Here is a 25,666-nt window from a genome sequence, read left to right on the forward strand (position 1 = left end):
AAGTAGATTTCATACCACTCTTTATAGTTGTCAGCATCGTTAGGATACAATACAAAATACAGACTTAACACTTTATAGGCCTTAAATGGACAGCAATGCTTTAGAGGTTTACAGTCTGTAATTTAGGCAGAAAAAAACAACTTGGGCCATTAGAAAACAAAGCTTTTACTAGCTGCACAGATTATTCTTATCATATTAATTTGCCTTACCATTTAAAAACATCACTTGAAGACTAAGCTTTATGTTTTATAGAGCACTGGCACATCTGAGAAGCTGGTAAGCTGTAGTATTGAAAATGTAAAATGCTGCATCTGCTACGCTAAACTTAATGACATTGCTGTCCTCTCAACTTTATGGCCAGTCCACATGACACAATCATTAAAATAAATATTTGGGAAATACATGAAAAGTGCTTCATTCAGTATATTGTAGCAACTGTATGTTTTCTTTATATCCACTCTCATTCTGTACAGTACAAACACAAAATATCGCTGTTATACTTATATTAATGGTGGAACAAAGCTAAACATTCACTTATTGCACACTGCCCATTGTTGGCTCCACATAATCCCACTTCTACTTCCTGTAATTACTGTGTTCATGACTTTAGATGGGTTAAAAATTATCCTTGGAACAGTTAAAATTGTCTTTTATAAAAACAAGTTGTAAGTGCCACTTTCCCACTGACATTGTCTCATATATACAAGTTAATAGCATTCAAAGTTAAGTATTATACAAGAAAAATACTATCTAGAAAAAAAGAAATGATATGGCTATAATAACTGACATGGTAGGAATTTGGAAAATCTGCTGACAGTGTGGCATAGATACAATGCAGTAAATGATACGTTATCAGGACAGCTGATTTCAATGAGTATTTACTTGAGAAAATAAGCGACACTTAGTCAGTAAAGAACTTATGTTACATTCAGTGTGGTGGGCAGCTTACAAAAATACAGAACATGTAAACTAACAGGAAAACTGCTTTTGCTGTTTCTTCCAAACCACCAAGTGAATGAGAACATATTTTAATTAAATATCTATTTCAGGATTAAATTTAAAGTCTATGTCTTATTCATGGATATATAACAAAGATTTGACTGTAGAATTGTAATACCACACTTACAGAGGTGACCTCAACTCAGGCTTAGAGAAACAAAACTTACTAACTATATGATGTTACTGAGTAATATCTTTTAAATAGTAGAGATACCTTGACGGCCAAACAAGGTTGTTTTCTATGTAGTAGCCATTTAAGTTTTAGACGTCAACAAAAACTTGTTTTTCAAAACTTGTTTGTTTTGAAAGGATGTACAGTATATACTATACCACTGGTATAAAGCTAACTTGTCCATCTTTGATGCAAAAGTTTCTCCCTCCCTTAATTTGACCAAAAACACATAATATACATAAAATCTTGTTTTTTGCTCAGAATTGTGCTTTGAGTGGTGTGTGTGTGTGTGTGTGTGTGTGTGTGTGTGTGTGTGTGTGTGTGTGTGTGTGAGTGTGTGTGTGTGTATGTGTGTATGCGTTTGTGCATGTGCATTGATATATATGCACACAGTAAGTCTGTGGATGTGTCTATACTGTATGAATTATGTAGTCATCTCCGTATGTGTGTGTGTTACCAGGCCAGTGGGGAGGCCATTCGTGGACTTCTGGGGCTCTTCAAGTTTTCTGCAGCTTGCCGATCACTGAGTGCTCTCTGTGGTAAAGAAACAACAGGGTTTGTAAGCTAACATGAATGTTATTACTATAGTTTTTAATAGCTTTTGTGGAATATATTGTTATGCTGCGTGTAAATTTATTTATGGTTATTTTTTTTATTTTTTTTTGTTGTTTTTTTATCTTCTGGGTATTTATAGTTCATGTCTTTTAATCAGTGTTGGATAATTTGAGCACTGAAATTTCCCTAATTGTATGAATGAATAAATATGATCTTGAAAAATTCCAACTATTAAAACTTAAGAAAGTGACTTGTATGACTTAAATGAGTTATGCAAATGGATAATTTACAACAGATTTCAAGGTGAATATTTGTGCCCTTTGAATTTCAGTCTATTAAGGCTGAATAGAAAACAATTTGTGCTTGTGCAAACTGAATGTGAATTGCATAAATCTGAATGTTGTGCTCATATTGAGCTGCTGAAAAGTTTTTTTTAATAACATGGTTTGTTTTTGAAAATCCTGCTTTCTTTATTCAGACCTGGCCTACTGAGAAAAAATATTCAGACACAAGGGCCTGCCAGGCTGCAACACAGTGCTGAATACATTATTAGCATTGTAGGCTGTGCTCATTACTAAACACACTGCATGGGCTTTTATAAAAACAAAACACTGGCACAGTAGAAAATCTTGGACGTAATGAGGTAATCATCAGACACAGTGACAGCTGTTTGAAGAAAAATTTAGTTTTTTTCTTTCAAACCATTATGTTAAATTGTTTGGGGGATGGCTAAGGAACTACAGAGGATTACATGCATATACTGTTTTGACTGTCACACTGTAGATGTGACAAGAGGAATTATTTTAATAAATGAATGCCTGAATCTTTCTTGCTCACCTCAAACTTGTTCATGAACTCAGAAAAGATACCAAAGAAGGCCTCAGTGTTGGTGGCTTTGCCGTCTTCTCCAAAGTAGGAGGCAGTTTTGCTGAATTCTTCCATAGCTCTCTGTTGCAGGGAGTCCAGCGACTGCACTGCTGGATGACTGTTTTCCAGGAAGTTCTACACATACTGGAGTCAAGGGACACAAAAGTTTCATCATCTGTTCTGTTACATTAGTTTTTTTCTCTTTTCAGTGGCCTACATATCTCAGTGCTCCGTGCCTCTCTTTGGCAACTTTGTGAAGGATACACTCATCACGACAGCAAAACGGTCCTCAGCAGTCGCAGGCATCTTCTGACAGGCTGAGCGAATGTCCTGAATGGTTGTATGAAGGTCATTAAGATCTGATGTGATAGTCCTCTGGTTTACTGTAGACAAATATGTGTGTGTGAAGCAGGGAAATAGATGGAGACGGAAAGTACATGTAAAATCAGCGACAAACATGGAAAAATAAACAAATAAATCTTGAATAAGTGCTCAGTATATTTTAAAATGTTCTCAAGCTATGGAGCGGAGAAAAATATATCTACCTTTGGCTGCAAGAGGAACCATGGTTAAATCTTTGGCAAAATCCAACACATCAGGAAAGTGCTGACATAACGACTTGACCAGAATATGTAGAAATGTCGACTTCCCATCCACTGTTTTGGTTGTGCTCAACTGCAGAGGACACAATAAAGTTATTAACTATACAAGCACAATACGATGACAAAGAAAACAAAGACTGCTTTGAAAAGCACAAACATTTGGTATTAGTGTACGATGTACCTCTGTAAGGAAGTTGATCTTGAAGCCTGTAGTCTTGTTGGTTTTGGGCTGACTGTTATTCAAGTAGTTCCCCATCGCCAACACAAACTAAAGAAAGACAGAATGCAGGAAGCAGAACTGAAACTCTGTCAAACAACTTATTTATTGTCAATTTTTTTTATTACATTTTCAATTGCAACACATTTTTTTATCTCTCATATGTACTCATAAATAACTATTTTTCCAAACATTTTTGTTCTTGTTTCACTGCAAAGTCAAAAAACCTTAAAAATTAAGTTATACTGTACGTTAAGCTCCAGATCAAGGAAAAAACTGAACATACTTTTGTGAATGTACTTTTTTTAATGTACTGTTCTTTACTTCTGATAAAAACCCCATCTCCCACAGTGCAGGTGGGAGAGTTTGTTGCAGAATCAGAATCACACATTTATGAAAACAGCATCATAACAGCAGGAGGTTTTTTAACTATAAACAACAACATATTTTTTAATTTTTAATGTACTTGTGCTGTACATGCATGTACAGTAGGCCACCTCTAGTATCTTAGCCAGCTTTTTGCTTGTCTTCAGCTCCAGCGAAGCCTTGTAAAGACAGTCGTACGCTCCCCTCAACTCCTCCGTCTTCTCCTGTAGAGAACATTTGAAGAGGAGGCTCTGCAGACGGGTCTTGTACTCCGGTACTGATAACATCTGATGGAGAACACACGTAACAAACAAATAAGTGAGTGATGATAAACACAAATACAGCACATGGACAGTGACACAGACTCAGGTAATCCACACAACCACTTGTATGAACGTGCAAACCAACAAAACCAACCCACCCGCCCACACCTTGCCAGGACTGTACCTGCAACACAAACTGGTCTGGCTCACTGAGTTTGCTGGGGTCCTGTCTGTACTCTTCATACTTTTTGACCTCCTCTGCATCGGGGGCATAGAGCAGCAGCTGTTTGATGTGGGCTGGCTCCAGCCTATCAGTGGCCATGTTCATCAGCACCTGACGCAGCTCCCCAGGTGACAGCTTCAGGTGGGCTATCAGGATGGCTAGAGGTTAAAAGGAAGAGAAACAGGGATTACAAATTCCTAATTCTGAACCACAGCCCATAAATCTGGACTAATAAGAAAAAGGAGTTAGAGGGAGCATCATCGTCATTGTTAAAATAGCAGAACACTTGAAATAAAAACACATATGGAAATAAATAATAGAATAATATGCCATTTTATACTTACAGGCGTTGTAGGCCTTCTTATGGGACAGAATTTCGATCACATCTTTCTTCTTGAAGGTTTCTGATTGGACAGATGGCTCTGGAGCAAGCACTAAAAATGGGACCAGTGTTAGTAAAATGCCCAGATGTTCATGAGGTACATAGTAGACAGTAAAGAGATGACTGGGGATAAAGATTTTGTGAACTTTATATTTTTTACATTGGTTTCTAAAGAGCAATTTACAAGGAGTGCAACTGCAGAATAGACTTAGATATCACAATTACAGTCCAAAATGAGAGAAATGCTATGAAAAATTATTTTTAAGTCCTGGGAATCATTTTGGGGTTTTTTGTAGATCAGCTGACATAGAGTTCTGGGATGAAATACTGTTGATTCAATGACTAAATAACCACACTCCAAGGATGCAGAGATCCAATAACCTGGATAATGATGTGCTAAGAAATAATGATGCATGTGTCATTCTGTCAAATTAACCATATCCTGTGCACATGAATGGGGCTTACTGATTAATCCAGAATTCTTTATATATTAGTTTATGACCTTTAGCTGTGCTTCTATTTAAAGCACTGCAGATATGCAGAGAGACACTTGTACTCACTGGAGCTCTTCTGTGTCCCAAAGTGCAGCTCCAGATCCAGATACTTCACCATGTCATGCAGTTTGTCATAGTCAGAATTTGCTCCCAACTACCAAAGACATGCAAAAATGGTGCTATGTGAATTACAATTTCATGACTGTTATTTTTGAATTCTTAATCTCAATTGTGTTACTCTTTAAGGGGCCTTAGCTCCCCATGACCGAACCCCACAAAGCTCACCTGTCCCCAGATAGTCCCTTCTGAGTTTTCCACCTGTTCCCAGCGCAACCTCTTCACACTCATGTGGTTGGAGTCCATCCTGGAGAGCGAAGGCCTGGGCAAGGGTGGAGGGGAGCAGGGTGGGGGCAGTGGTGGAGGCGGAGGGGGCTCCAGGTGTTCTGAGGGGTCAGATAGAGAGTGGGGGAGGGACTGAGGCTGGCCATGGGATTGCTTATGGTGGGACTGAGTTTGGGGCTGGTGTGGCGACTGCAGCAGGTGATGTGAGGGCTGGGACTGTGGACGGGTGGCCTGGGTGGAGGACTGGACTTGGTGGTGTTGGGGCAGAGGCTGAAAAGTGGAGACAGTGGACTGGTGCGGCTGGAGGGGCTGAAAGGTGGAGAGAAGGGGCTGAGGACGGTGGGGCTGCTGTGGAGGGTGGATGACATGAATCTGGTGTTGGTAGTCCTGCGGAGGGGGCTGTGGGGTCATATGGTGGATGTGGTGGATCTGAGGTGTGCTGGAGTGGTGGTGGGTCTGCTGGATAGAGTGGGGTCTTTGAGGAGAGGGTTTGGTGGGCTGGGGGTGATGGGTTTGGTGGATCTGCTGCTCTGGGTGTCTCCCTTGCGGTGACGCTTGGGTCTGATGATGACCTTTAAGACTTCTCCGGCTCTGATGGGAATGGCTGTCCCGGTTTAGCTGAACTGGAAGGGAGGCAGGCTCTTGCTGGGCTTGATGCAGAAGCTCTGTGGAGGAGTGATGGGGTTTAGTTTGGTGCATCTGATGGGCTTGATGGAGCAGCTCTGTGGAGGAGTGGTGGGCCTGGGGTTTGTGCATTTGCTGGAGCAGCTCTGTGGATGAATGGTGTGCTTGTCCCCGATGCATCTGTTGAGCTTGATGGAGAAGTTCGGTTGAGGAGTGATGGGCCTGCATTTGCTGCATCTGGTGAGCTTGTTGCAGAACCTCTGTTGAAGAATGATGGGTCTTGGTTTTGTGCATTTGGTTGAGCATTTCTGACGATGAGTAGTGGGCATGGGCTTGTTGCATCTGCTGGAGCATCTCTGCAGATGAGAGGTGGGCCTGGGATTGTTGCAACTGGAGCACCTCAGCAGAGGAATGATGGGCTGGGGCTTGGTGCATTTGGTGGAGCATCTCCGCAGAAGAATGGTGGGGCTGGGGTCTCATGGCCTGATGGCTTTGGTAGATGCCCTCAGCGTATTGACCTTGTTGGCTGGGGTGGGCTGTTGGTTGGGGTGGCGGCTGGTGCGGAGATGGGGCTGAACGGGACTGACGTCGGTGGTGATGACTCTGGTGGGCCTGTTGCTGCTGTGCTTGGCGCATCATATACAGAGGATGGTTAGGGTGGTGATGGGTAGAGTCTGGAGAGGGGAGTGGGGGTAAGGACTGGTGGAGTTGTTGGAGAGGCAGTGGTGAGTGGGATTTCTGCTGTGTTGGCTGGTTAGGCATCGAGTGGTGGCTCTGATAGATCTGTTGCATCTGTTGCTCTTGATACGCTTGTTGCTCTTCATAGGCCTGACGGTCCTCATAAGCTTTTTGCTCCTCATAAGCTTTACGCTCTTCATAAGCTTTTTTCTCCTGGTAGGCTTGAAGCTCCTCAAATGCTTTTTGCTCCTTGTAGGCTTGATGCTGTTCATACGCTTTTTGTTCTTGGTAGGCTTGGCGCTGTTCATATGCTTGTCTTTCTTGGTAGGCTTGTTGCTCCTGGTACATTTGTTGCTCTTCAAAAGCTTTTTGTTCCTCATACGCCTTCTGCTCTTCATAAGCCTGTCTCTCTTTGAAAATTTTCTCTTGATAGGCCTTTTGTTCCTGGTAAGCCTGCTGCTCTTGGAACAGTTGTTGTTCTTCATAGGCTTTCTGCTCCTCAAACACCTGCCTCTCCTTATATGCTTGTTGCTCCTCATAGACTTGTCTTTCCTGGTAGGCTTGTTGTTCTTGGAAGGCTTTTAGCTCTTGTATGGTAGCATGGACCTGTAGGTCCTCTCTAGTGGGCAACACTTTATGTAAGGAGTGGCGTTTAGGTGGTGGATTACTGCGGGGTGGTGGTGGGGGAGGGGGGCCAGATTTCCGGCGGATGGGCACATATGCTCTTGGGGAGTGTTCAGGGGTGTAGCTAAGCTGTTGCTGTTGTTGTTGCTGCTGTTGCTGTTGTTGGTGCTGAGACGGAGTCTGTGCAGGTGCTGGAGGGGGAGGAGGCGGGTCATTGAACTGAACAGGCGGGGGTGGCGGAGGGGTCATTGGTGGTGGAGGGATGTGGTCGGAGGAGGAAGAGTAGGTGAGTGAGGAGGCATTTTCTTCTCCACTGCTGCTTTGAACATCACTCGGACTGCTGAGCTCTGGGGCCACAAATCCTCCATTTTCATCTTCGTCCACCCCTAACTCCTCTTCATTATCCTCATCCTCCTCATCTGGAAAGCCCATCTGCACAACATCCTGATATTAACACCAATTACACTTCATTAGCCTTTTAATGTCAAAGTGGAACTTGTGAAATTCTTTTGGTACAGTTGTCAAGCTAGATAACTTAATCAAAAATATGTTTTATTGGCTACAACAGATTTTTATATTCTAACACAAATGCTAACCCTTAAAATGCATATGGGTGTCTATTAAAAGTGGGCAGGTTCTACAGGATCTCCTGACTATATTTATTTGCAAAAGCTGTACAAACATGATTAAAACTTGAAATCCTTTACATTATATACACTTGGCAGAGTTTCTGAGGAAGACCTGGTCTGATTAGGAGAGACGACATTCATCCCACTTTGGGAAGCTGCACTGTTGCCAAGTGCTTGCTCATGGTGGGAATTGTTGGGTCTCTGTAAATATTATAATAAAGAGTATGGTCTAGACCTGCCCTATAGGACAAGTACAATGAGAAAACTTATGTCATGAATTGGCACTATATAAATAAAACTGAATTGAATTGAATACACTTATTGTGCAGGTTTGATGACAGCTTTAATGACAGCTTGTGTACCTTTGTCCACAAACCAGTTTACTCTATTAGGCTCTTCACATCAAAAGTAGTGAGCAAGGTGGGCAAAGACAGGTGGCAAATCATGTACAAACTAAATTTCATTCAGTTGTTGTGTTAGTGTGTGTGTTTGACCTGCCAATAAATTCAGGACTGACAGCAGGTTTTAATGGTGTGTTTTAAAAGTTAATGGTGGGGCTGCTCTTTTGTTTACATGTGGATCACAGAATGTGTTTTTAATGATTCTTTGAGGTCAAAGTGATGAACCACAAAACTTCACAAACTATACAGGACAACATACAGGGAAAGAAATATGTTGTATCTCTTATGTGAGGCCGTTTGTATTGCAATTTTACAAAAATATTCTTTTCTAAACCTATTTTTATTCTATACCTTAAGTTTTATTTTGTACTTTATTTTACAGGAACGTATGTTCTGCACCCATTCTGTATGTGTATGTGTGTTCAAGGGTCTGTCCTATTTTACATTTCAACACAAGGCTTACATTAGTGTACCACAGGCAATCAGTGTACCGTGGGAAATTAACCCGCTATCACCAGAAACTATGGAACCATGGGTATTTTCACAAGAAACATTACAATGAGCACCGGGCTTGTGACTTTACTGTTTGTGTAAGTAGGAAGACAAAGAATTGGCTCTATGTGGAAAACTAGTTTTGCATATAAATATGACCTTTTGTGTAACAAATTTTAATTTTTTGTGATGGTTGCAGAAAAAGTTAAGCTACCATTTAAACCCTGATGAAGAGAACTGTTTCCAAATATTATTACTGATACGTGACCCTATGGACTCTCAGGATATTTGTAAAAAAAATTATTTCTACACCAAACAGAATGATCTCTACAATCATTTTTAACTGTATGAAGCTTAATTCCTAATTCTACTCTACTGTCTTGTGTTTCCTTTTGCTACTGAGTAGTGAAAAAATAATCGGTAAGGTGTAGCATGTACAAGTAAGTTAATGATTGGGATTGTTTCACTCATAACATGAGATAACTGATAACATCTGACTATATGCACATAATAACTGAATAAATGTTAGTAGTAGTCACATTATCAGCTAATTCTTATTAAATGAGGCTTCAGATCTAATTTTTAATGTAACTGAGACTTGCATTTGTGGCCCAGTGCTTCGGTGACTTTACCTCCTCATAGTCATTCTCCGGAGTCAGGAAGTCATCAACAATGGCCACCCTCTGTCCTAGCTGCTCGCTCAGTGCATCCAGAAAGCGATCTGTGTCTTCTGAGCGTGGTGGTTTGGAGAAGGTGTAACGCCGCTTGCTGCTGCGGTGGGTGGGGGGACTAGATGGGTAGTCGGGGGGCTCTGGAGGTGATGAAGGGGACTGTCTAGGCTGATGTAGGGGTTGGACTCCCCACTGGTCTGGCTTGTCAGCCCTGATGGATAGAACTGAGCTGCAGGGGGGCTAGGAAGAGGCTCCGGCCAGGATGTAGGTAGTGGCGGGCCTTTACGGCTACCTGAAATAAGGAAGAGACATACAGTATACAGTTATATAATGACAGCTAAGTCTCTGAAGCATCATGTCAGGTGATAGAAATGTCTCTCTACTGACTTTCAAAGGTTTAAATAGAACAAATACATAAAGGCTATCAATGACAGTCAGTCAGAAAAGTTGATTAATTCAGTAAAGTGTGGTCAGGTCATCTCACCCTGCATTTGTACACATATAAATCCCATCCAGAAGTACTTTGCCCCTCATAAACTGTTCAATGTTGGTTTTATTCAAACAAAATCTTCAATAAACCACTGAAATGATATATCTACACACTTTCCCCTCTAGGCAATCTCTGGGGGAAATTCCCTCACCACCCCATTCAATCTCAAATAACAGTGCCAATATTTAACTAGATTCCACAAAGTAATGTAAATGTAACAAACCATTGTAACTAACCATTGCAGAAAACACATTTTTGATTGAAGGGGTCTTTAACTGTGTGTTTTCTAGTTCCACTTCCACCATCACCATATCCTCCTTATGAGGTTCAGTGTTTCTGGACTACATTAGACTACCTTCTACCTAACATGCCTGCAATTTGAGAGCCTGGCCCTGCCTGATGTAGATTGAACGAGACGTGACAATGTTCCTATCTTACCCTCATGAGTGAACTCTGCATACCTATGTGGGGGGAACAGGTCTGTCTTGTCAGAAGACACGCCATGAGCAGACCAAATCAAGTCAAAGATGGCAACTTGTTAAAAAATGTAATATAATGCTCTATATCAAGGTGTCAGTGTGCACGTGTGCTGCCAGCTCTGACCCTTCCTACACAGGTCCTAATCTAACAACATAAACTAAAACTAATTATAACAACCAGACTGAAAAACTGATTGAAAGCAATAGTTTGTTTCGAGACTCTGCTATGCTGTATATTTATTTACAGCGTGAAATCACAAAAATCCTGTCAATGTACAATTCAAGGATATTCATTTGATTCAGAAATGGGTTTGCTACCTTGGGATTTATCATTCTCACACTGCAGTACTTTTTAAACATTTTGTTATCCTCCCTCTCTTACACATACACTCACTCACTCACTCATGCACACAGTAGATCAACAAGGTAGTCATTTTATACAGTATATCAGATAAATATAATTCCAGCTGCTATGAGTTTAGTGTAAATTTATACTTTCAGCTACCTGTGTTAGCATGTATTGTAGGGGAGGTTGTGCGCGAGGGAGGCTCCAGATCCAGCAAACTCTCAGGGGCAGGAGGAGGACGACTCTTCAGAGACTTGGACCTCTTGGTTGAATACATGTTCTCCAGTTCAGCATACACTGCTGACAGCTTGTATGGTGGAAATGTACAAAGAAACGAGAGTAAGATCTCTTGCCCGAATGACGATGAATCCTACGTTGATATTTATTGTTTTTTGTGTCTGTTCCCATGTGGATGGGCCTCGGTACATACATTGGTGAGGTTGTTTGGAGTCTCAGGAAGGGAAGTACCATCTCCTGACTGTCTCTCACCTGGAGCCAACCTCATCCCTGTCTCCAGCACTGGCTCTGAACGAAGGCCTGTGACAATACACCCATTAGAATGAGTGAAATACAATCCAGATAGCCGAGTTACCGGAGTGGCTTAGTGTCAGTATATTCAGCTGTGTTCTGACACCGGAGAACTAAAAAAGCCAGATCGGGCCCATATATGGTTGCCAGATTTGGCCAGGTTTTTAGGATGTGGGCTTGGGCTGATTTGGGCTGACAATCAGCTCCATTAGTAGAAATCAGGGGCAGTAATGGAGGAGTCTGGCATTAGTATACAGTATAAAATCTTGTAGAAAACTAGTATGAACCACACTGGTGAACACGGAAACAAAAGCAAACAGATTCTAAGTGCTACCAAAAACATCTAATTAGGATTTAACAGGACTGTGTTTATGATCACAATGACAATAGTGATGGTGATGGTAAGGGTGTCATGGTGGTCGTAGTGTTACTGTTGTTACTGTTGTTACTGATGATAATGAAGATAATGAAGTTCTGTACCCATGCCCAAGTGTGTGCCAATGACCAGATCATCAGAGCTACGTCCCCTCACACTGCTCCTGTACGTGGTCCCTGTCACCCTCATGGAGCTGCTACGTCGATGGGGCTCGGGGGCAACCTCAGGCTCCGGAGGAGGGGGAGGAGGTGGTGGTGGTGGTGGAACTGGAACACACACACATATCGGCAATGCAGAGGAAGAGGCAAAGGTGTATGAAGGGCTGCAGCACCTGAGTTGATTGCACTTTTCTGAACCGGTGAATTTATTAAATATCCCCAATGACCAGTGTCCATCTCACACGCACACAAACCCTCAAGAGACCTCAAAAGGCACATACACCAAAATAAGTTAAAAAGGACAAATCTGTGCACACACCTGGCGCTTTGTATCCAAGAAAGCGGGAGATCTTGCTCTGGCAGTGTTCCTGCTCTTCATATGTCAGCAGCTGATAAACAAACTGCCAGATGACCTGTTTGGCTGGAGTATCCAGCACCGGGAACACATCCACGATCAGAGTGTCAACATTCCTGTTGCCATGAAAACACAGGCAAGGTGACAGAGATCGCCTGGCTGTCCAATTAGAGGTCAAAGTTGAGCTTGTGGGTATGGTCACCCATATATAAGCAGGGAACTAGACACAAAATTAACGGGGCACTCCACCGATTTTACACATGAAGGCAGATTTACTTATCACGATGAGTAAAGCCTGTGAAAACAGTTGTATAATGTCTTCTGTGGCTCTCGGGGGAGCTACCATGTCATCAAGGTTGTCTCTGTTTAGGCTTAAGGACTAGAAATTTATAACAGAAAGTCTGTGTTACAAACCTTGAAAGACTTGGGCATTTACCAGGCAGGGAGGGTCTAATGTAATGATGCTAATAGTTGCATTATGGGAAATATAGGATGTAGATCCAATGTTTTGGAACTTGACCCATACTAGGGATGAAAAATTAGGATATCTTTCTTTAATCTGTCTCTAAACTTCAATACTAAATCGCTGGAGTAACCCTTTTATTATGATAATAAATTCAGAAATATAATTCATTTGCCTGAATTTGTGACTGCCCATAAAGATTTGTCTGAAATGTTATTTCCATAGAAGCCAGTTTTGTTCCTTGATCCCTGTGCTAAACTGTGATTTTAACGTATTTATACCTAACTTTACATGCCAATTATAATTAGGTATAAATGCACATAACAGCCCCAACAGTACAAAATATAAACATGTTCAGTTATTCTTCTCAATAGTTTTTGTCCCCCTTTCTTCCTCCTTGTTTGCATATCACTTCACATCCATCCTCTGACTCCCTCTATCTCACCCCACTCCCCCTTCTCTTCTGCTCACCTGTGCTGGAAGAAGTTCTCCAGAGCCTTACAGATGGTGTACTTCTCCTGGATGGTCAGCAGGTGCTCCAGCTGCTGTCCAAAGGTGCGGCCATGAACCCGGATACTGGGGGGCAGAATCTCTGCCACCCACTGCAGGGAGCTGAGCATAGGGGAGCGGGCACGTTCAGTGGAAACGCCGCCCCCAGCAAGGTCCTGCTCTGCCAGGGTGAAAGTAGGCGGACCGTCCTCCACTACCAGAGTGGGCATGGCACCACTGCCCTGGAGCATGGACACCACCTTCTCATGGGAGGAGGTCCTACAGGCAGACACATAGCATGGAGACACATGCACAAACACACTGTGATAGCCTTTAAACTGCATGTGCCAATTATTTTTTAGAAAGAAGCTCAATCCCACAATTTAAATTTCTACTATGTAGTAGTCATTTCACTTTACTGAGTAAATAAACAACTTATGAAAAGCTTTCTGTATAGTATAAAGACATTTTTACATTCTCTGGGGAGCTTCTTTATTGTTTGTCTTTTAACTTGAGCTATTTTCAGGAAACTTCTGTTTTTCTATCAAATCCATCTGAAATGAGATTTCCACTCCCTATAACAACTGTGTGAGTGCTGCAAACAACAAAACATCTTCAACGGGGGAACCGTATTACCGTATTTATGTTTACTAAAATTAATAATTTTCTATTGAATTAGATTTAGAAACTGCATGGTTTTATGTAGAGCTTGAGCACACATTTGCAAAGAATTTGTAAAGTTAATGCAGGTGAGAGCTCAACCTCATGTCCAGTCCATTGAGAAACAGGATGCGGTCTCCTGGTTTTAGACCTGCCTTGTCTGCTGGGCTTCCTGCGGAACAGAAAATAAGCAAATAAGTCTGATTTGATAATTTCCTCATTAGGATACAGTGGTAGAGTTTGGAAGCTTTGTAAAGCTTTGTAAAGATAAGAAGTGTTTTTACTTTGTTAAATGTAGTTAGTGTTATTAAATTGTAATAACTAAAAGTATTCATATACAACAACAGCAACAACACACACACACACACACAAATAATCATAATAATAAGTATACACACATTTTTAACTTACCGGGGATGACAGAGTCAATCCACACTGGAGCATGTCCTCTAAGAGTGAAGCCAAAACTCATGTTGCCCTTACACACTCTCACTGTCCTAAAGAGACAAATTTGAGCTTTGGTTAATGGCAAGACTGAGGAATAACCACAGGCCTACCCAGGCCCACAGCACAACCTACCCTCTGAAGAAAAGGAAAAGCAGCAATTCAAAAATACTCAGCTATATAAGTAATGCATGGGTTACCATAGAAACCCTGTTAGACGTAATAAATATGACATAGTGGACACAAACCATACTTAAATAAGGGTGGTAGAATTCATTAATTATTATAGCTCATTGCACACAGTGTGATCTGTTCAGAAACGTATCTACAATGAGACAAATAATGCAGTTCAATTTACGTTCTTCTGCCCATCCTGAAAGAAATTGTGTGGAGTTCCTGCAGATTCCCATATTCAGCAGACTACTTTAAATTCACATCCTGTTTGAACAACCCTACTTAAATATGGACAGCATATCCCAAGGGAGCAGTATAACATCCTCATAAGCCAGAGTCATAGAAGAGATTTGCGTGTTTTTTGGGGCACTTTTTCTTACAATTTCAAGAGATGGTGATGGGATGTTTGCAATCATGTTGTTTACGTGTTTAAAAAAAATAAAATCTTTTAATCCTGATAATCAGGATTTTGTTATCCAAGCGGAGAACAAACTGTCATCAGTTCATAAAGATACGACAGAAAACAACGTCATAGCAAATGAAGAGAACAAGAGAACAGGCATGACTGTCTAAATAGGTTTATGTTCCCATTGGCTTACCCACTGAAGGGTCTATTTTTCACTTAACTCCTACTGATGTTAATTCACATAAATTCCATGCTTACACAGGAAGACCTGTCATAGCATTTGTCATGTGGAGTGGTTATAAATTTGATCAGACGTAAGGAGAGAGAAGATGTTATTTTAGGAAAAGGGTTTTTATTTGAAAACTAAAAATAACATGCACTGTGACGCTGAGGGGGAAAAAGGCTGTGACTCCTGCAGATAAAAGGCCAAACCACTCAGGAACTAAAAAGACAGGCTGAGCAAAGAAAATCCTGTCAAATACAAATCTGTGATACCACCACATGACACTTCATACAGACCTGCAGTTGGTGGTGGTGCCACTGGAGTGCCCAGCTATGAGTGAGGTGGTCTTGCGCATGCCGCGGGCTGGGGGGACCACGCCTTCCTCTGCGTGGGTGCGTGGCACTGAACTTGCACGGGTGGAGACCAGAAGGCGTTCGGGATGATCCTCACTCCGGCTGCGGCGAAGGTGGTTACGGCTAGGGTCGCTGAAGCTCCGCCCTTTGAGCCGGCTCATCAGACTCTGGGAAACCACCTCGTCAAAACGCTCCCGGTGCTTCTTGGGAATGAAGATCCTGGCAAACATTGTGGGATCAGACACAACCTCAGATTGACAAGAAAAACTCTGGAGGAAAGCAGAGGAGGAGAGGCAAATTAGGCATCCAGTTCAGCTTCTACTGTGTGCTGTAACTGAAAAGACCATTTCCTACTTTTCTACATGAGAGCAATATCACAAACACTGAAATGCTTTACTGAAAAAAACAACAAAATCACATCAAAGCAGCATTTCAGCCAAAATCCCCTCAAAAATACTAAATCATTTTTCCTGATCTCTCAAAGCATCCATCGTCCAAAGTATCCAAATAACCAGAAGGAGTCTTGTTCTGATTATGTATTGTTCCAGCTGCAGGATCCACTTAATTGGTTCAAAAATAGTTTCGTCCATATCATGTCATGGGAGGGCCGAGGCAGGTAGAAGGGATTGGTCCAACATTTGTGTGTGTGTTTTTATGTGAGCATATGCATGTGTCTTAGAGATTGAAAGAGATAAGAGATTAGCTTTGTTTGCGTGGTCCTGTCACATAAGCAGATGGAAGGTAAGAGTGTTCGGTATCAGTGACAGCTCACAGCTAATATGCGAAAAAGAGCCAGAGCCACCTCTGGGAGAAAGCACTCCACTCCTCCCTACTAGTGTTATTTTCTCCTCCCATAATCAACTCCCAATGCCTTTTTCTTCTTAAAAAGGAAAAACCCACCCTCAGATACTCTCAGATATCAGTTTGTGATATTCAGTGTGTTCCAGGGGTGGTTTTGTGGATGTGGTGCACCCGCTTTCCTACTGTCTGTTTCATGTGCTGCATACATGTAGATGAAAAAAAGTGTCCTGTCAATACAACCAAGATTGGAGAGAGAACAAGTAGTGTTGGCTATAACTAAATTACAGTTATGTGCTTGCTATAAATTCTGCACCAAACTTATCAAAGAAGGCTTGTATTTCAGATGCACAAGCTGCCTCTTCTATGACAGATTATTCCCTGTTCAACATCAGCACATTGTAAAGAAAGCAGCCTTTTCTGTCTGTTTAATAAGGAACTAACACTCAAACTTAACATTTAAAACTGATGTTTTAGTCTGCTTGAAATGTCTACCCCCATTAAACTCCCTTGTAGCTGTGCTGTGTGCTGCATGTGGTTTATATTTGGCCAATTATCTGCGAGAACAAGAAAAATATATAACAAAACAGAAATGACCCAGAAATGGAAGAAACATTGCCAATAACTGTTTTGAAAAGAGTTTAAGGGTGTGTTTTTCCTTTTAAATATAGGACGCCTTCTCCTTTTTCTTTCTCTTATCTGTGGTTCTGCACACACACAGACAAGCAAACCTCCATCTCACACCCATGTACACACACCTCATTTGTCCCTTTTCTCATTTGCATATCTTCCTCCCCATCCCGCCTACAAAATGATGCTGCCTCCATCCTCAGCACAAGTCTCTCTCTATCTCTCCGTCTTCAACATGAATCTCCAGGGTAGCTCCACTGTGCCGAGGAGAAAAAAGTGCTTTGGTTTTTCAGAGTGCACCAGCTCCAATGTGCATCCAGGTACACAGCACAACTCCTTACTCAAATGCTGCAGTTGAGAATAAGGCTCAGCGGTGCAGTTTGGTTTTCAAAGCTGTCACAATTCCTTTGCAGGTACATTTGGGAACATTGTTAGGAGGCAAGCATTAGATGATTCTTTATTCGGTAGTTTCATAAAAATGTACAGCAAGTATTGGGTTTGAATTAAGAGTGACGAATAAGCTGAGCTGCCTCCATACCGATATCTTACAATCCAAAGTTTAGGGAAGCTAACAGGTATTTCCCCTTTGGAGATTTCTTACCTAGACAAAATTCTGAATCACTACAGTTCTCAGGCTTTTGCAAGTGTGCACGCACACACACCAAAAAACATGCCTGTAATTACAACTATCCCAGACACCCTCACATTGATCCAATAAAACCTGAGACACTCTGTAACCTTAACGTTAAACTCCTCCCAACTAATCAGAACTAACATCCTGTGCTCGTCATACATACAGATAACGAATTCATTTCAGTCACCACCAGCTGCATTTGATCATACAAAGAGTATACATATTACAAGGCAAATTTTCTGCTTTGCAATCCATGCGTCAGAGCCTTGTGTCCAATTACAGTGCGAAACACTTGCATCTTATTTATGGCAGTATATTGCAAGCGCAATTGTCCCAAACAGTATTAAATCAATAGCACTGCAGCAACAGTACAGTTTGTCCCTTCCACAACTTGTCGTGGTCCGTCACCCTGTGGAGTCATACACACACATTACAGTCACACAATGGGAACCCTGAGTTAACTGCTGATTCACTGTGTGTGTGTGTTTCATGTTCTTATATGAATGCACACTAACCCATAGGGACTTGTGTGACCTCAATTTTTGTCCCCACAGGTAGAGGCTTAAGACTTGGTTTTAGGGTTAAGATTACAATTATGTTAAGGTTAGGGTAAGGGGCTAGGGAAAGCATTATGTCAATGACAGTCCCCACAGGGATAGTGAAACAAACTTGTGTGTGTGTGTCTGTTTATGTTCCACCTGATTAGCATGTAATGTTTCTTGTGAGTTAACCTATCTGTGGAAGCACTGCTTGTGTCATAGGCAACTACAACCTTACAACAACAACAGCAACAGGCTACGTCACAATAAAATGTCAAACAACACAACAAATTACAGCATTAAAAATTCTGTAATTAAGCCTCTTTTAAAAAAGCACAATCTGGATGCTTCTGATCAGAGTAACTGCAGCCCAAACATGATACCTGCTTGCGATCTCTCACCACAGCAAAAACAGCCCTAATTAGACAGCCCTAAAAAGATCTGTGCATCCTTCTGTTCCTTGATCTCATCACTGCAATCAAAACTGTAAATCACATTATTTTATTCAAAAGACTGGAAAAATGACTCAGGTTAGGGTTAGGAGGACTCTCTGGCAGTATGTTATATTGTTTCTACATGGGTCAAAAACAATTAATTCATTATATGGTATTCCACAGGGATCAAGCGGGGGGACCCCTAATATTTCACATTTATGTTAAACTCAGACTTAATTAATCCCATAATTATAATGATGATATTTAATCATATATATCTCTGGTCTTGCATAAACTTAGTCCCATCAGTGCATGTACAGTATATTGTGGACATAAAAAAGTGGATGTGCCAATGTTTTTACTGTTAAACAATATAACAGAAATTATAGTGTTTGATGCCAGGGAGAAAAACAAAATGAAGGCTCATCTTGATTCATTATCTCTTAAAACTGTAGATGAAGTTAGGAGTCCTGCCTTTGTTCAGGCTGCAGAGATTGTTAGAAAATTTGGTTCAATCAAGTATGTATAAATACATGTGTGAGTTTGTTGGGAAAATGTACGTCTGTGTTTTGGAAATTGTACCAGTACAACCCTGGTTTGCAGTGGCATCATTGAAAGGATAATCACTTCCATAGATACTATTTCATCTGCTTACTATGGAGACATGCACATAAATAAAACCCAAGGGAAGTAGTGTCTATGACAGTGATTAAGTGCACGGCGTGTTCATGCAGAAAAAAGTCAACACTTCCCCTGAGAGATGCAATGTACTCATCTGCGACACCAGGCTGCTCTGAACTGCTATCTTTAGGGTCAGTTTTTTATAGCAAGAGGAGAACTATGACGACTCTAGTCATAGTTCTTGACATAACATAGAAAGGCAGAGTGAGTGACAGAGAAAGAAAGAGACAGAGGCTGGTGAACCAGACCGACAAGCTGACAAGCTGTCAGAAGCGATAAATTGATATGAAGAACGCCGGAAAAAGTTGCAGAGATAGATATGAAGACAAGCAGTAAAATATGACAGAGCCAGAGACAAGAAAAAGAGAGAAAGTGGAGAACTAGAGCTCTTTCTATGCCAGGGTCATGTAACTATTGGGAATGAAGCAGGCTAGTCTGTGCTTACAAGGCTATGTAGGCCACAGAACTTTCCCAAACAACACTCATACATCACCATGGCTGCTCAGACAAACGGCGGATAGGGAAAACTAAATAGAATGGGGCCATTTAATGTGTATTTATGACTGTCACAGGGTCTGGCTCTATTTCATTCTATCAACTACTGATTAACTATTAATCACCTCCAACACCTCTCTGTCATGTTACGATCTCACTCAAAGAATATTTCACTTGTCAAATCTTGTAACCCGGCCAAAACAAGTGAGCGGAAACTTCACAGCTTTCCTCCATTGAAGTTGGATGTAGGCCTTGGGATGCCCTCAATTATAAGGAGGGCGAGAGGAGTCTATAATTAGGTCTGAAGGAGGGGTGGATCAAGGACACAACGCACAGAGGGATGAATGACAATTGCAATCAGCTGGGAAACTCATTGCAAGAACAATTATTCTCAGACCCACTTCTGATCAGCCAATTTGACAGCTGGGCGAGTTATGAATTTGCAAACACAAAGCATAGCTTGAGACACAGTCGGGTTAAACCACAAGGTGGAATTAAAAAACCTCAGAAACAAGAACATAACAAGAAAGAATTGTCAGTAGTAGAAGAGTTGAGTTCTGCTAAAATCTAACAGTTTGATCATCATATATCTCATGCTGGAGTCAAATTTAGGTATAGCACAGATTACAATATTTTTACATGCTGACAAAAAGTGTAAAATAATCATCAATACAAACCTTGACAACAAAAACACAGAGAGCAGTTGCACAACAATACTTCAGCAACTGCAGACACCAGTCAGCACAAACAACACAAAGCACAGTGAACACTGCTGAGATCAAAGGAGAAGTGCCATACCGAAAGTGTCTGGAAAGGCTCCTATCCCTTCCCATGGCTCTTTGGGGCTTTGAGGAAGTGCCTGAGCTCAGTTAAGCAATGCAAATGCCTCTCCTCTCTCTCGGTGAGTCCCCATCTAGTTTGAACAAACAAACTCTTCCGGACAAAGGGGGAAGAAGAGAAAGATGAGAAAAGGGGAAGGTGTCCTGGATCTCAAAAGCGCTTGCTGTAGGCTCGGAAAGCAGCCAGATGAAGAAAGAGAGAGAATGAGAGAGAGGGAGGGAGCAAACTGTAAAAGTGGCTGTGGTTCACATCCCTCCACACCTCCAAAACTTCCTCAGGCTGCATCATCAGCTGTTCTCCAACTTCATGTTTGGGGCAGCGCTCTTCCTTCGTTCCCATCTTTTGTCCCTTTCTTCCTCCAAAGAAGCCAGGGTCAAGGTCACCACAGGGTAGAGTCTTCTCCGTCACAGTTAAAGGATAATCCTCAACACGGAGTCATCCATCATTCGGCAGTAAGAAGTAGTCACTGAGAAATCTTCTCTTCCCTCAGTGGAGGAGGAAGGAAAGAATGAGATGAACAGAGGAATCAGCGAGGAGGGAGAGACGTGGAGAAGACAGGAGAGCCCCAGTGGAATTTCATAGGCAGGTCAGCACAATGACTGTGTGTGTGTGCAAGAACCAATAATGTGCATTAGTGAACGTACAGAAGCTTTGACAGTCATGTCTGCGCGACACGTGCTCACTTGCAGCATCCATCCTCTTATTTCTGTATGATGACATCTATCCAAACGTTCAAAGATTTCCAAAACAGCTTGACTGATTCATAAAACATTTGTCAAAGACAGAAACACGCATTTAAACACTGAAGAAAAGAAAAGATTTCACTGCATCCGTAATCCTTAAGAGAATGCATGCCTAATTAATTCACATCTTTGAAGTCTAAATAGAGATACAGTCTCACACAAAGGCCTACAGTTCACTATAATTACATTCAGTTACCATAACACTACAGAACCGCATGAACAAAAGAGCTAATAGGTGTTCCAAGATTGTCTCTAATGACACTCCAGATACAAAACCTTATTAGATAAATAACTTTCAAGTGTTCAACCACTCGCTACCCCTTGGGTTTTAGAGCCGTTTAAGAATCGACACTGGCAAGTGCGTCAGAAACCTAAGAGAGAATTTATTAAAAGAAGTAGGCTGCGTAAAAATAGAACACATCCTGTGGGAGGGCGAGGCAAATCGGCGAGGGGACAGAGGCAGACTGAGCGGAGCATGGCCCAGCTGGTCAAGTTTTACAAGGCATACAGAAGAAAATACTTCACAAGCTGTTAAGCACACCTCACATCCTCTGATACGTGACCTCTAATTATTGGACTGAGGTGGGGTGGGTGAGTTCTCGTATGAGCGTGTGCACGTGTGAGTGTGTGACTGAGTGACTGTCCCAGGAAGTGACAGTGACTGAGAAAGAGGGAGAGAAACTGACAGATTGGGAGACAGAAATAGGGGGAGGAGACAGCAAGTGAAGAGAGAGATTCAGCTTCAGTGGCAGACACATTGATTCTTCACACCTCAACACTGGCTCCCAGCTCATGACTAACAGTCTCTCATATGATACTGTATGCTGTTACCCTGGGAACCAGGCAAATCTGCGAGCTCATGTTTTATTTGTTCTGGCAGATGCGTCTGGTCCCCGTCCTGTTCAGACAGATTTTCAGCCGACCTGGATCTGGTCGGGACAATCACAACAGTTGAGCTAATATGGGGCGGGTTTGATACGATGACTGTACAGAGAAGTGCAACCTTATTGGCCGTTGAGGCATTTTCATAAACAACCAAGATGGCTGCCGCTGATGCGGAACGTTATGTTTAATACGCTGTCGCGTCAGTATTAAACGAACTGGACGGTATATTTTCACTAAAAGAAGAACAACCAACTGCAGCTTTTGTCGATAAGAAAGATGTGTTTGCCGTACTTCCGACAGGATTTGGTAAGTTTAATTTACCAACTACGTTCACCATCTAAGTTTAGTATGCTAACATTTGCTAATTAGAACTAAACACAAAGTACAGCTGAGGCTGATAGGATTGTCATTAGTTTTTCAGGTATTTAGTCGCATTGGACAAATTATGACTTGATGATGGCATTATGAGAAAATTTAAAGGATCACCAAAGCTATTACAATTCATCTTGAGGGGGGTGTCAGTATATTTCATAGCAATCTATGTAATAGTTTTCGAGGCATTTCACTCAAAGCCACAAATGTGAACCTCATGGTGGCGCCAGAGGAAAGGTCAGGGGATCACCAAAGTCATTAGGATTCATCTTCTTCTGGGAACCATGTATATAGGTACCAAATTTTTTGCCAATCCATCATATTTCAGTCTGGACCAAAGTGATGGACCAACTCTGCCATTCCTGCAGCCATGCCGCTAGCAAGGCAAAAACTAAAAAAGCAGCCTTGAAACATGCCTATTAAAAATATCATCAGCAACACATTTCCCCAAGAACAGAGAACTTCCACATTACATTTTTTCCCTAGAATGCCTGAGACATCTCATTGTCAGGAGCAGCCATTTACACCAACACCCTGAGGCATGGCTCGTGGACAACCTGGAAGCAAAACTCCCTCAGGCTCCTACCATAGAAACATGATCACCAGATTCTGCTGTAAACATCAAGCGCTATTCCAAAGCTTGAATATAAAGAATATTTTTTAGCCCTTTCCAGAGATCGCAAACCCAACAATACCCTGTAAGATATGTGCAGCCTAATTGCCATAAAGGAAAACGTAGTTGCACAAAATAACAGCACAAACAGCACTGATAATAACAACAACACAATGACTCGGCAGGCAGAGGGAAGAGGAACAACTTTGCATTTCAAAGCCCATCAAGGTCACAGCACACCTGAACTGAATACAACAAGATGGAATTATGGGTAGCTATCTGAAGTATATACTAGATTCAGACTCTTAGTGGGAGAGTTACTGTACTTTTCTCACCGCCTAAAGGTGAGGAAAACAGCTAAAACTGTCCTCAGCCCTCTGTGGATCCAGCTAATGCATAATTAATGGAGCTTCTGTGCAAAACAAACATTACAAAGCATTTTTACAGGCAGGAAATGTGCTATCAAAGCTGTGATACAGACAGCTGTGTCAGGGGAAACTGAGACTGGCAGGAGAACTGCTTTGTTTTCTAGCTAGAAGGAGAACGGATTACTCCTCAAAAATGAGTCGCTGAACGCTAATTGATTGTTACGAGACTGCTACTATAGAACTGCACTACAGCTTACTTCATGACCAATCATGAATGGCCACGTATGACACCAGAGAACGCTTTGACACCAAACTTGATGGCCAGTTACATGCTGTTACAAAATCTGCAAATGTACAATGCCAAATAGTTTTTCAGTACTCACCTGAGGCAGCAGTTCATAATTTCTTCCAACAATGAACTTCAAAAGCAAGGACTGTGTGCATGTGTGTGTGAGAAACGCTGCTGTGTGCATGCAGCCGAAGCATCTGCATGTTGTTCTGTTTTCGTATGTGTGCATATCTCAACCACCAGCAGCAAACTGGCCGTAGCAGCTAAGAGCTGTATGCAGAGGAGGGAATAAAGAGCATCCAGTGATGAGATCCACAAAAAAATTGGTGCGTGCATCACAGCTGACAGGGAGAAATGGGAAAGAAAGAGACCAACAGAGAGAAAGTCACTTCAAAGTCAAAGTGAGAGCAAGTGAGATGAAAAGATAGAAGGGAGGGAAATGTGTGTGCAGAGGTATTGTGTTTTGATTTTCTGATCAATGCTGAGGAGGAAGAAATGCAATATTCGACGGAGAATTTATAACCTTACCCTTGTGTACTGTCACGTCCGTTCAGAGTTATTCATATGTGCTCTATGTTCACCTCCCACATTTCACAGTTAAATGCTGAGAGGGGGAGTTTCTAAAATATTGATTTCATGGGGCAATTAAGGAATTTTTGCTCCCTCACAGTGACCCTCATTTTTGTGTAAGGCTGTGCTGCACAGTGAATCCTATAGCTGAACTGTATATAAGACACAATGGACAATAACTCTCCCTAGTGCACTTTTACAAGCATTCTCAAAAACAATGATTGTAAGAAAATGGATTGAAATGTACACAGCCAGGGCCTTATCTGCATGGGGTTTTCAGTTAGCCTTGTTGAATATTAATTTCTCCATTCAGCTAAATAGAATTGTAAGCCATTGGGTTGAGAATGATTTAGAAGTTTTTGGATGTTTTTCTGTATTTCAAAAAAGGCTAATCATTTATTGAGACACACAATTTGGATTAGATGGAATGTGTTGCTAGCCAGTTAATAAGCTGTGCTCCCATGTTTTGTTAATGTTTTACAGTTAAAGTATTCCAGTAAACCCAGTAATTTACAGATGTTTTTAGTACAACCTATTTAACAATGTACAATCCAAACAAAACGTTTTAGTTGTTTGGTCATTAGACAGTAACGTCCCTACAAATAAGTTAAGTTACTTCCCAACAATGCATGAAGGGACTCAAATGCAACTCTAAATTCGCAAACACATACAGTATACCCTTTGAGAGTTTGGACTAACAGCACTGCTGGCTAAAACATTAACATTAATTGGCAGTGACAGATACTGAAACCAGACGTAAAGCCACCATTGCAGCAGAATTTTGTCACACAGTGAATCTCCCCTGATTTTTAGTTATGTATTGCAGAGAAATTTGGTGTAGAGTGGGCAAGAGGGGGTATAAACAGTTTTAAGAAATTCCCTTGTGTCTGACAAGGCCTCTTTAATCACTACATTAGAAGGACTAAAAGACTGGTTAGTCATGCAGACTCTGAACAAAACACACATAACATGCACACAGACATGTCTGACGTATAAGTCTGTCTCTGAATGCATATCTGAGCGACTGATTGGCTACCTGACGCTGTCAATCAGCTGTTGATGCTCCTCTGTGATCAAGATGTCGGGCAGGGCCTCAGCCAGACTCTCCACATCCCTCTCAGCAGCGTACTGCTTGAGCACCTCAAACAGCTGTTCCTTCACATCTGGCTCCTCTCCTAGCACTTCCTCCACCTGATGGATAAATAAATGCACAGACATGAATTAATATAC

At 41.7% G+C, this 25,666-nt stretch overlaps 1 protein-coding gene across 1 annotated transcript; it reads right to left on the bottom strand.

Moving 5' to 3' along the window:
* Nucleotides 1-3: 3 nt before the first annotated feature.
* Nucleotides 4-21,329, bottom strand: grid2ipa (glutamate receptor, ionotropic, delta 2 (Grid2) interacting protein, a). Its single transcript, XM_044180949.1, is given in 21 exon segments — nucleotides 4-1,705; nucleotides 2,564-2,728; nucleotides 2,858-2,976; nucleotides 3,139-3,268; nucleotides 3,377-3,463; nucleotides 3,910-4,065; nucleotides 4,226-4,422; nucleotides 4,609-4,698; nucleotides 5,207-5,294; nucleotides 5,426-7,852; nucleotides 9,563-9,759; nucleotides 9,762-9,893; nucleotides 11,076-11,223; nucleotides 11,347-11,453; nucleotides 11,925-12,086; nucleotides 12,298-12,449; nucleotides 13,268-13,564; nucleotides 14,048-14,117; nucleotides 14,357-14,442; nucleotides 15,489-15,764; nucleotides 20,555-21,329. Coding segments are annotated over 21 exon segments (5,202 nt in total). The 5' UTR covers nucleotides 20,590-21,329; the 3' UTR covers nucleotides 4-1,624.
* Nucleotides 21,330-25,666: the final 4,337 nt, after the last annotated feature.

Source organism: Siniperca chuatsi, linkage group LG21, assembly GCF_020085105.1.
Source record: "Siniperca chuatsi isolate FFG_IHB_CAS linkage group LG21, ASM2008510v1, whole genome shotgun sequence".
NCBI lineage: Eukaryota > Metazoa > Chordata > Actinopteri > Centrarchiformes > Sinipercidae > Siniperca > Siniperca chuatsi.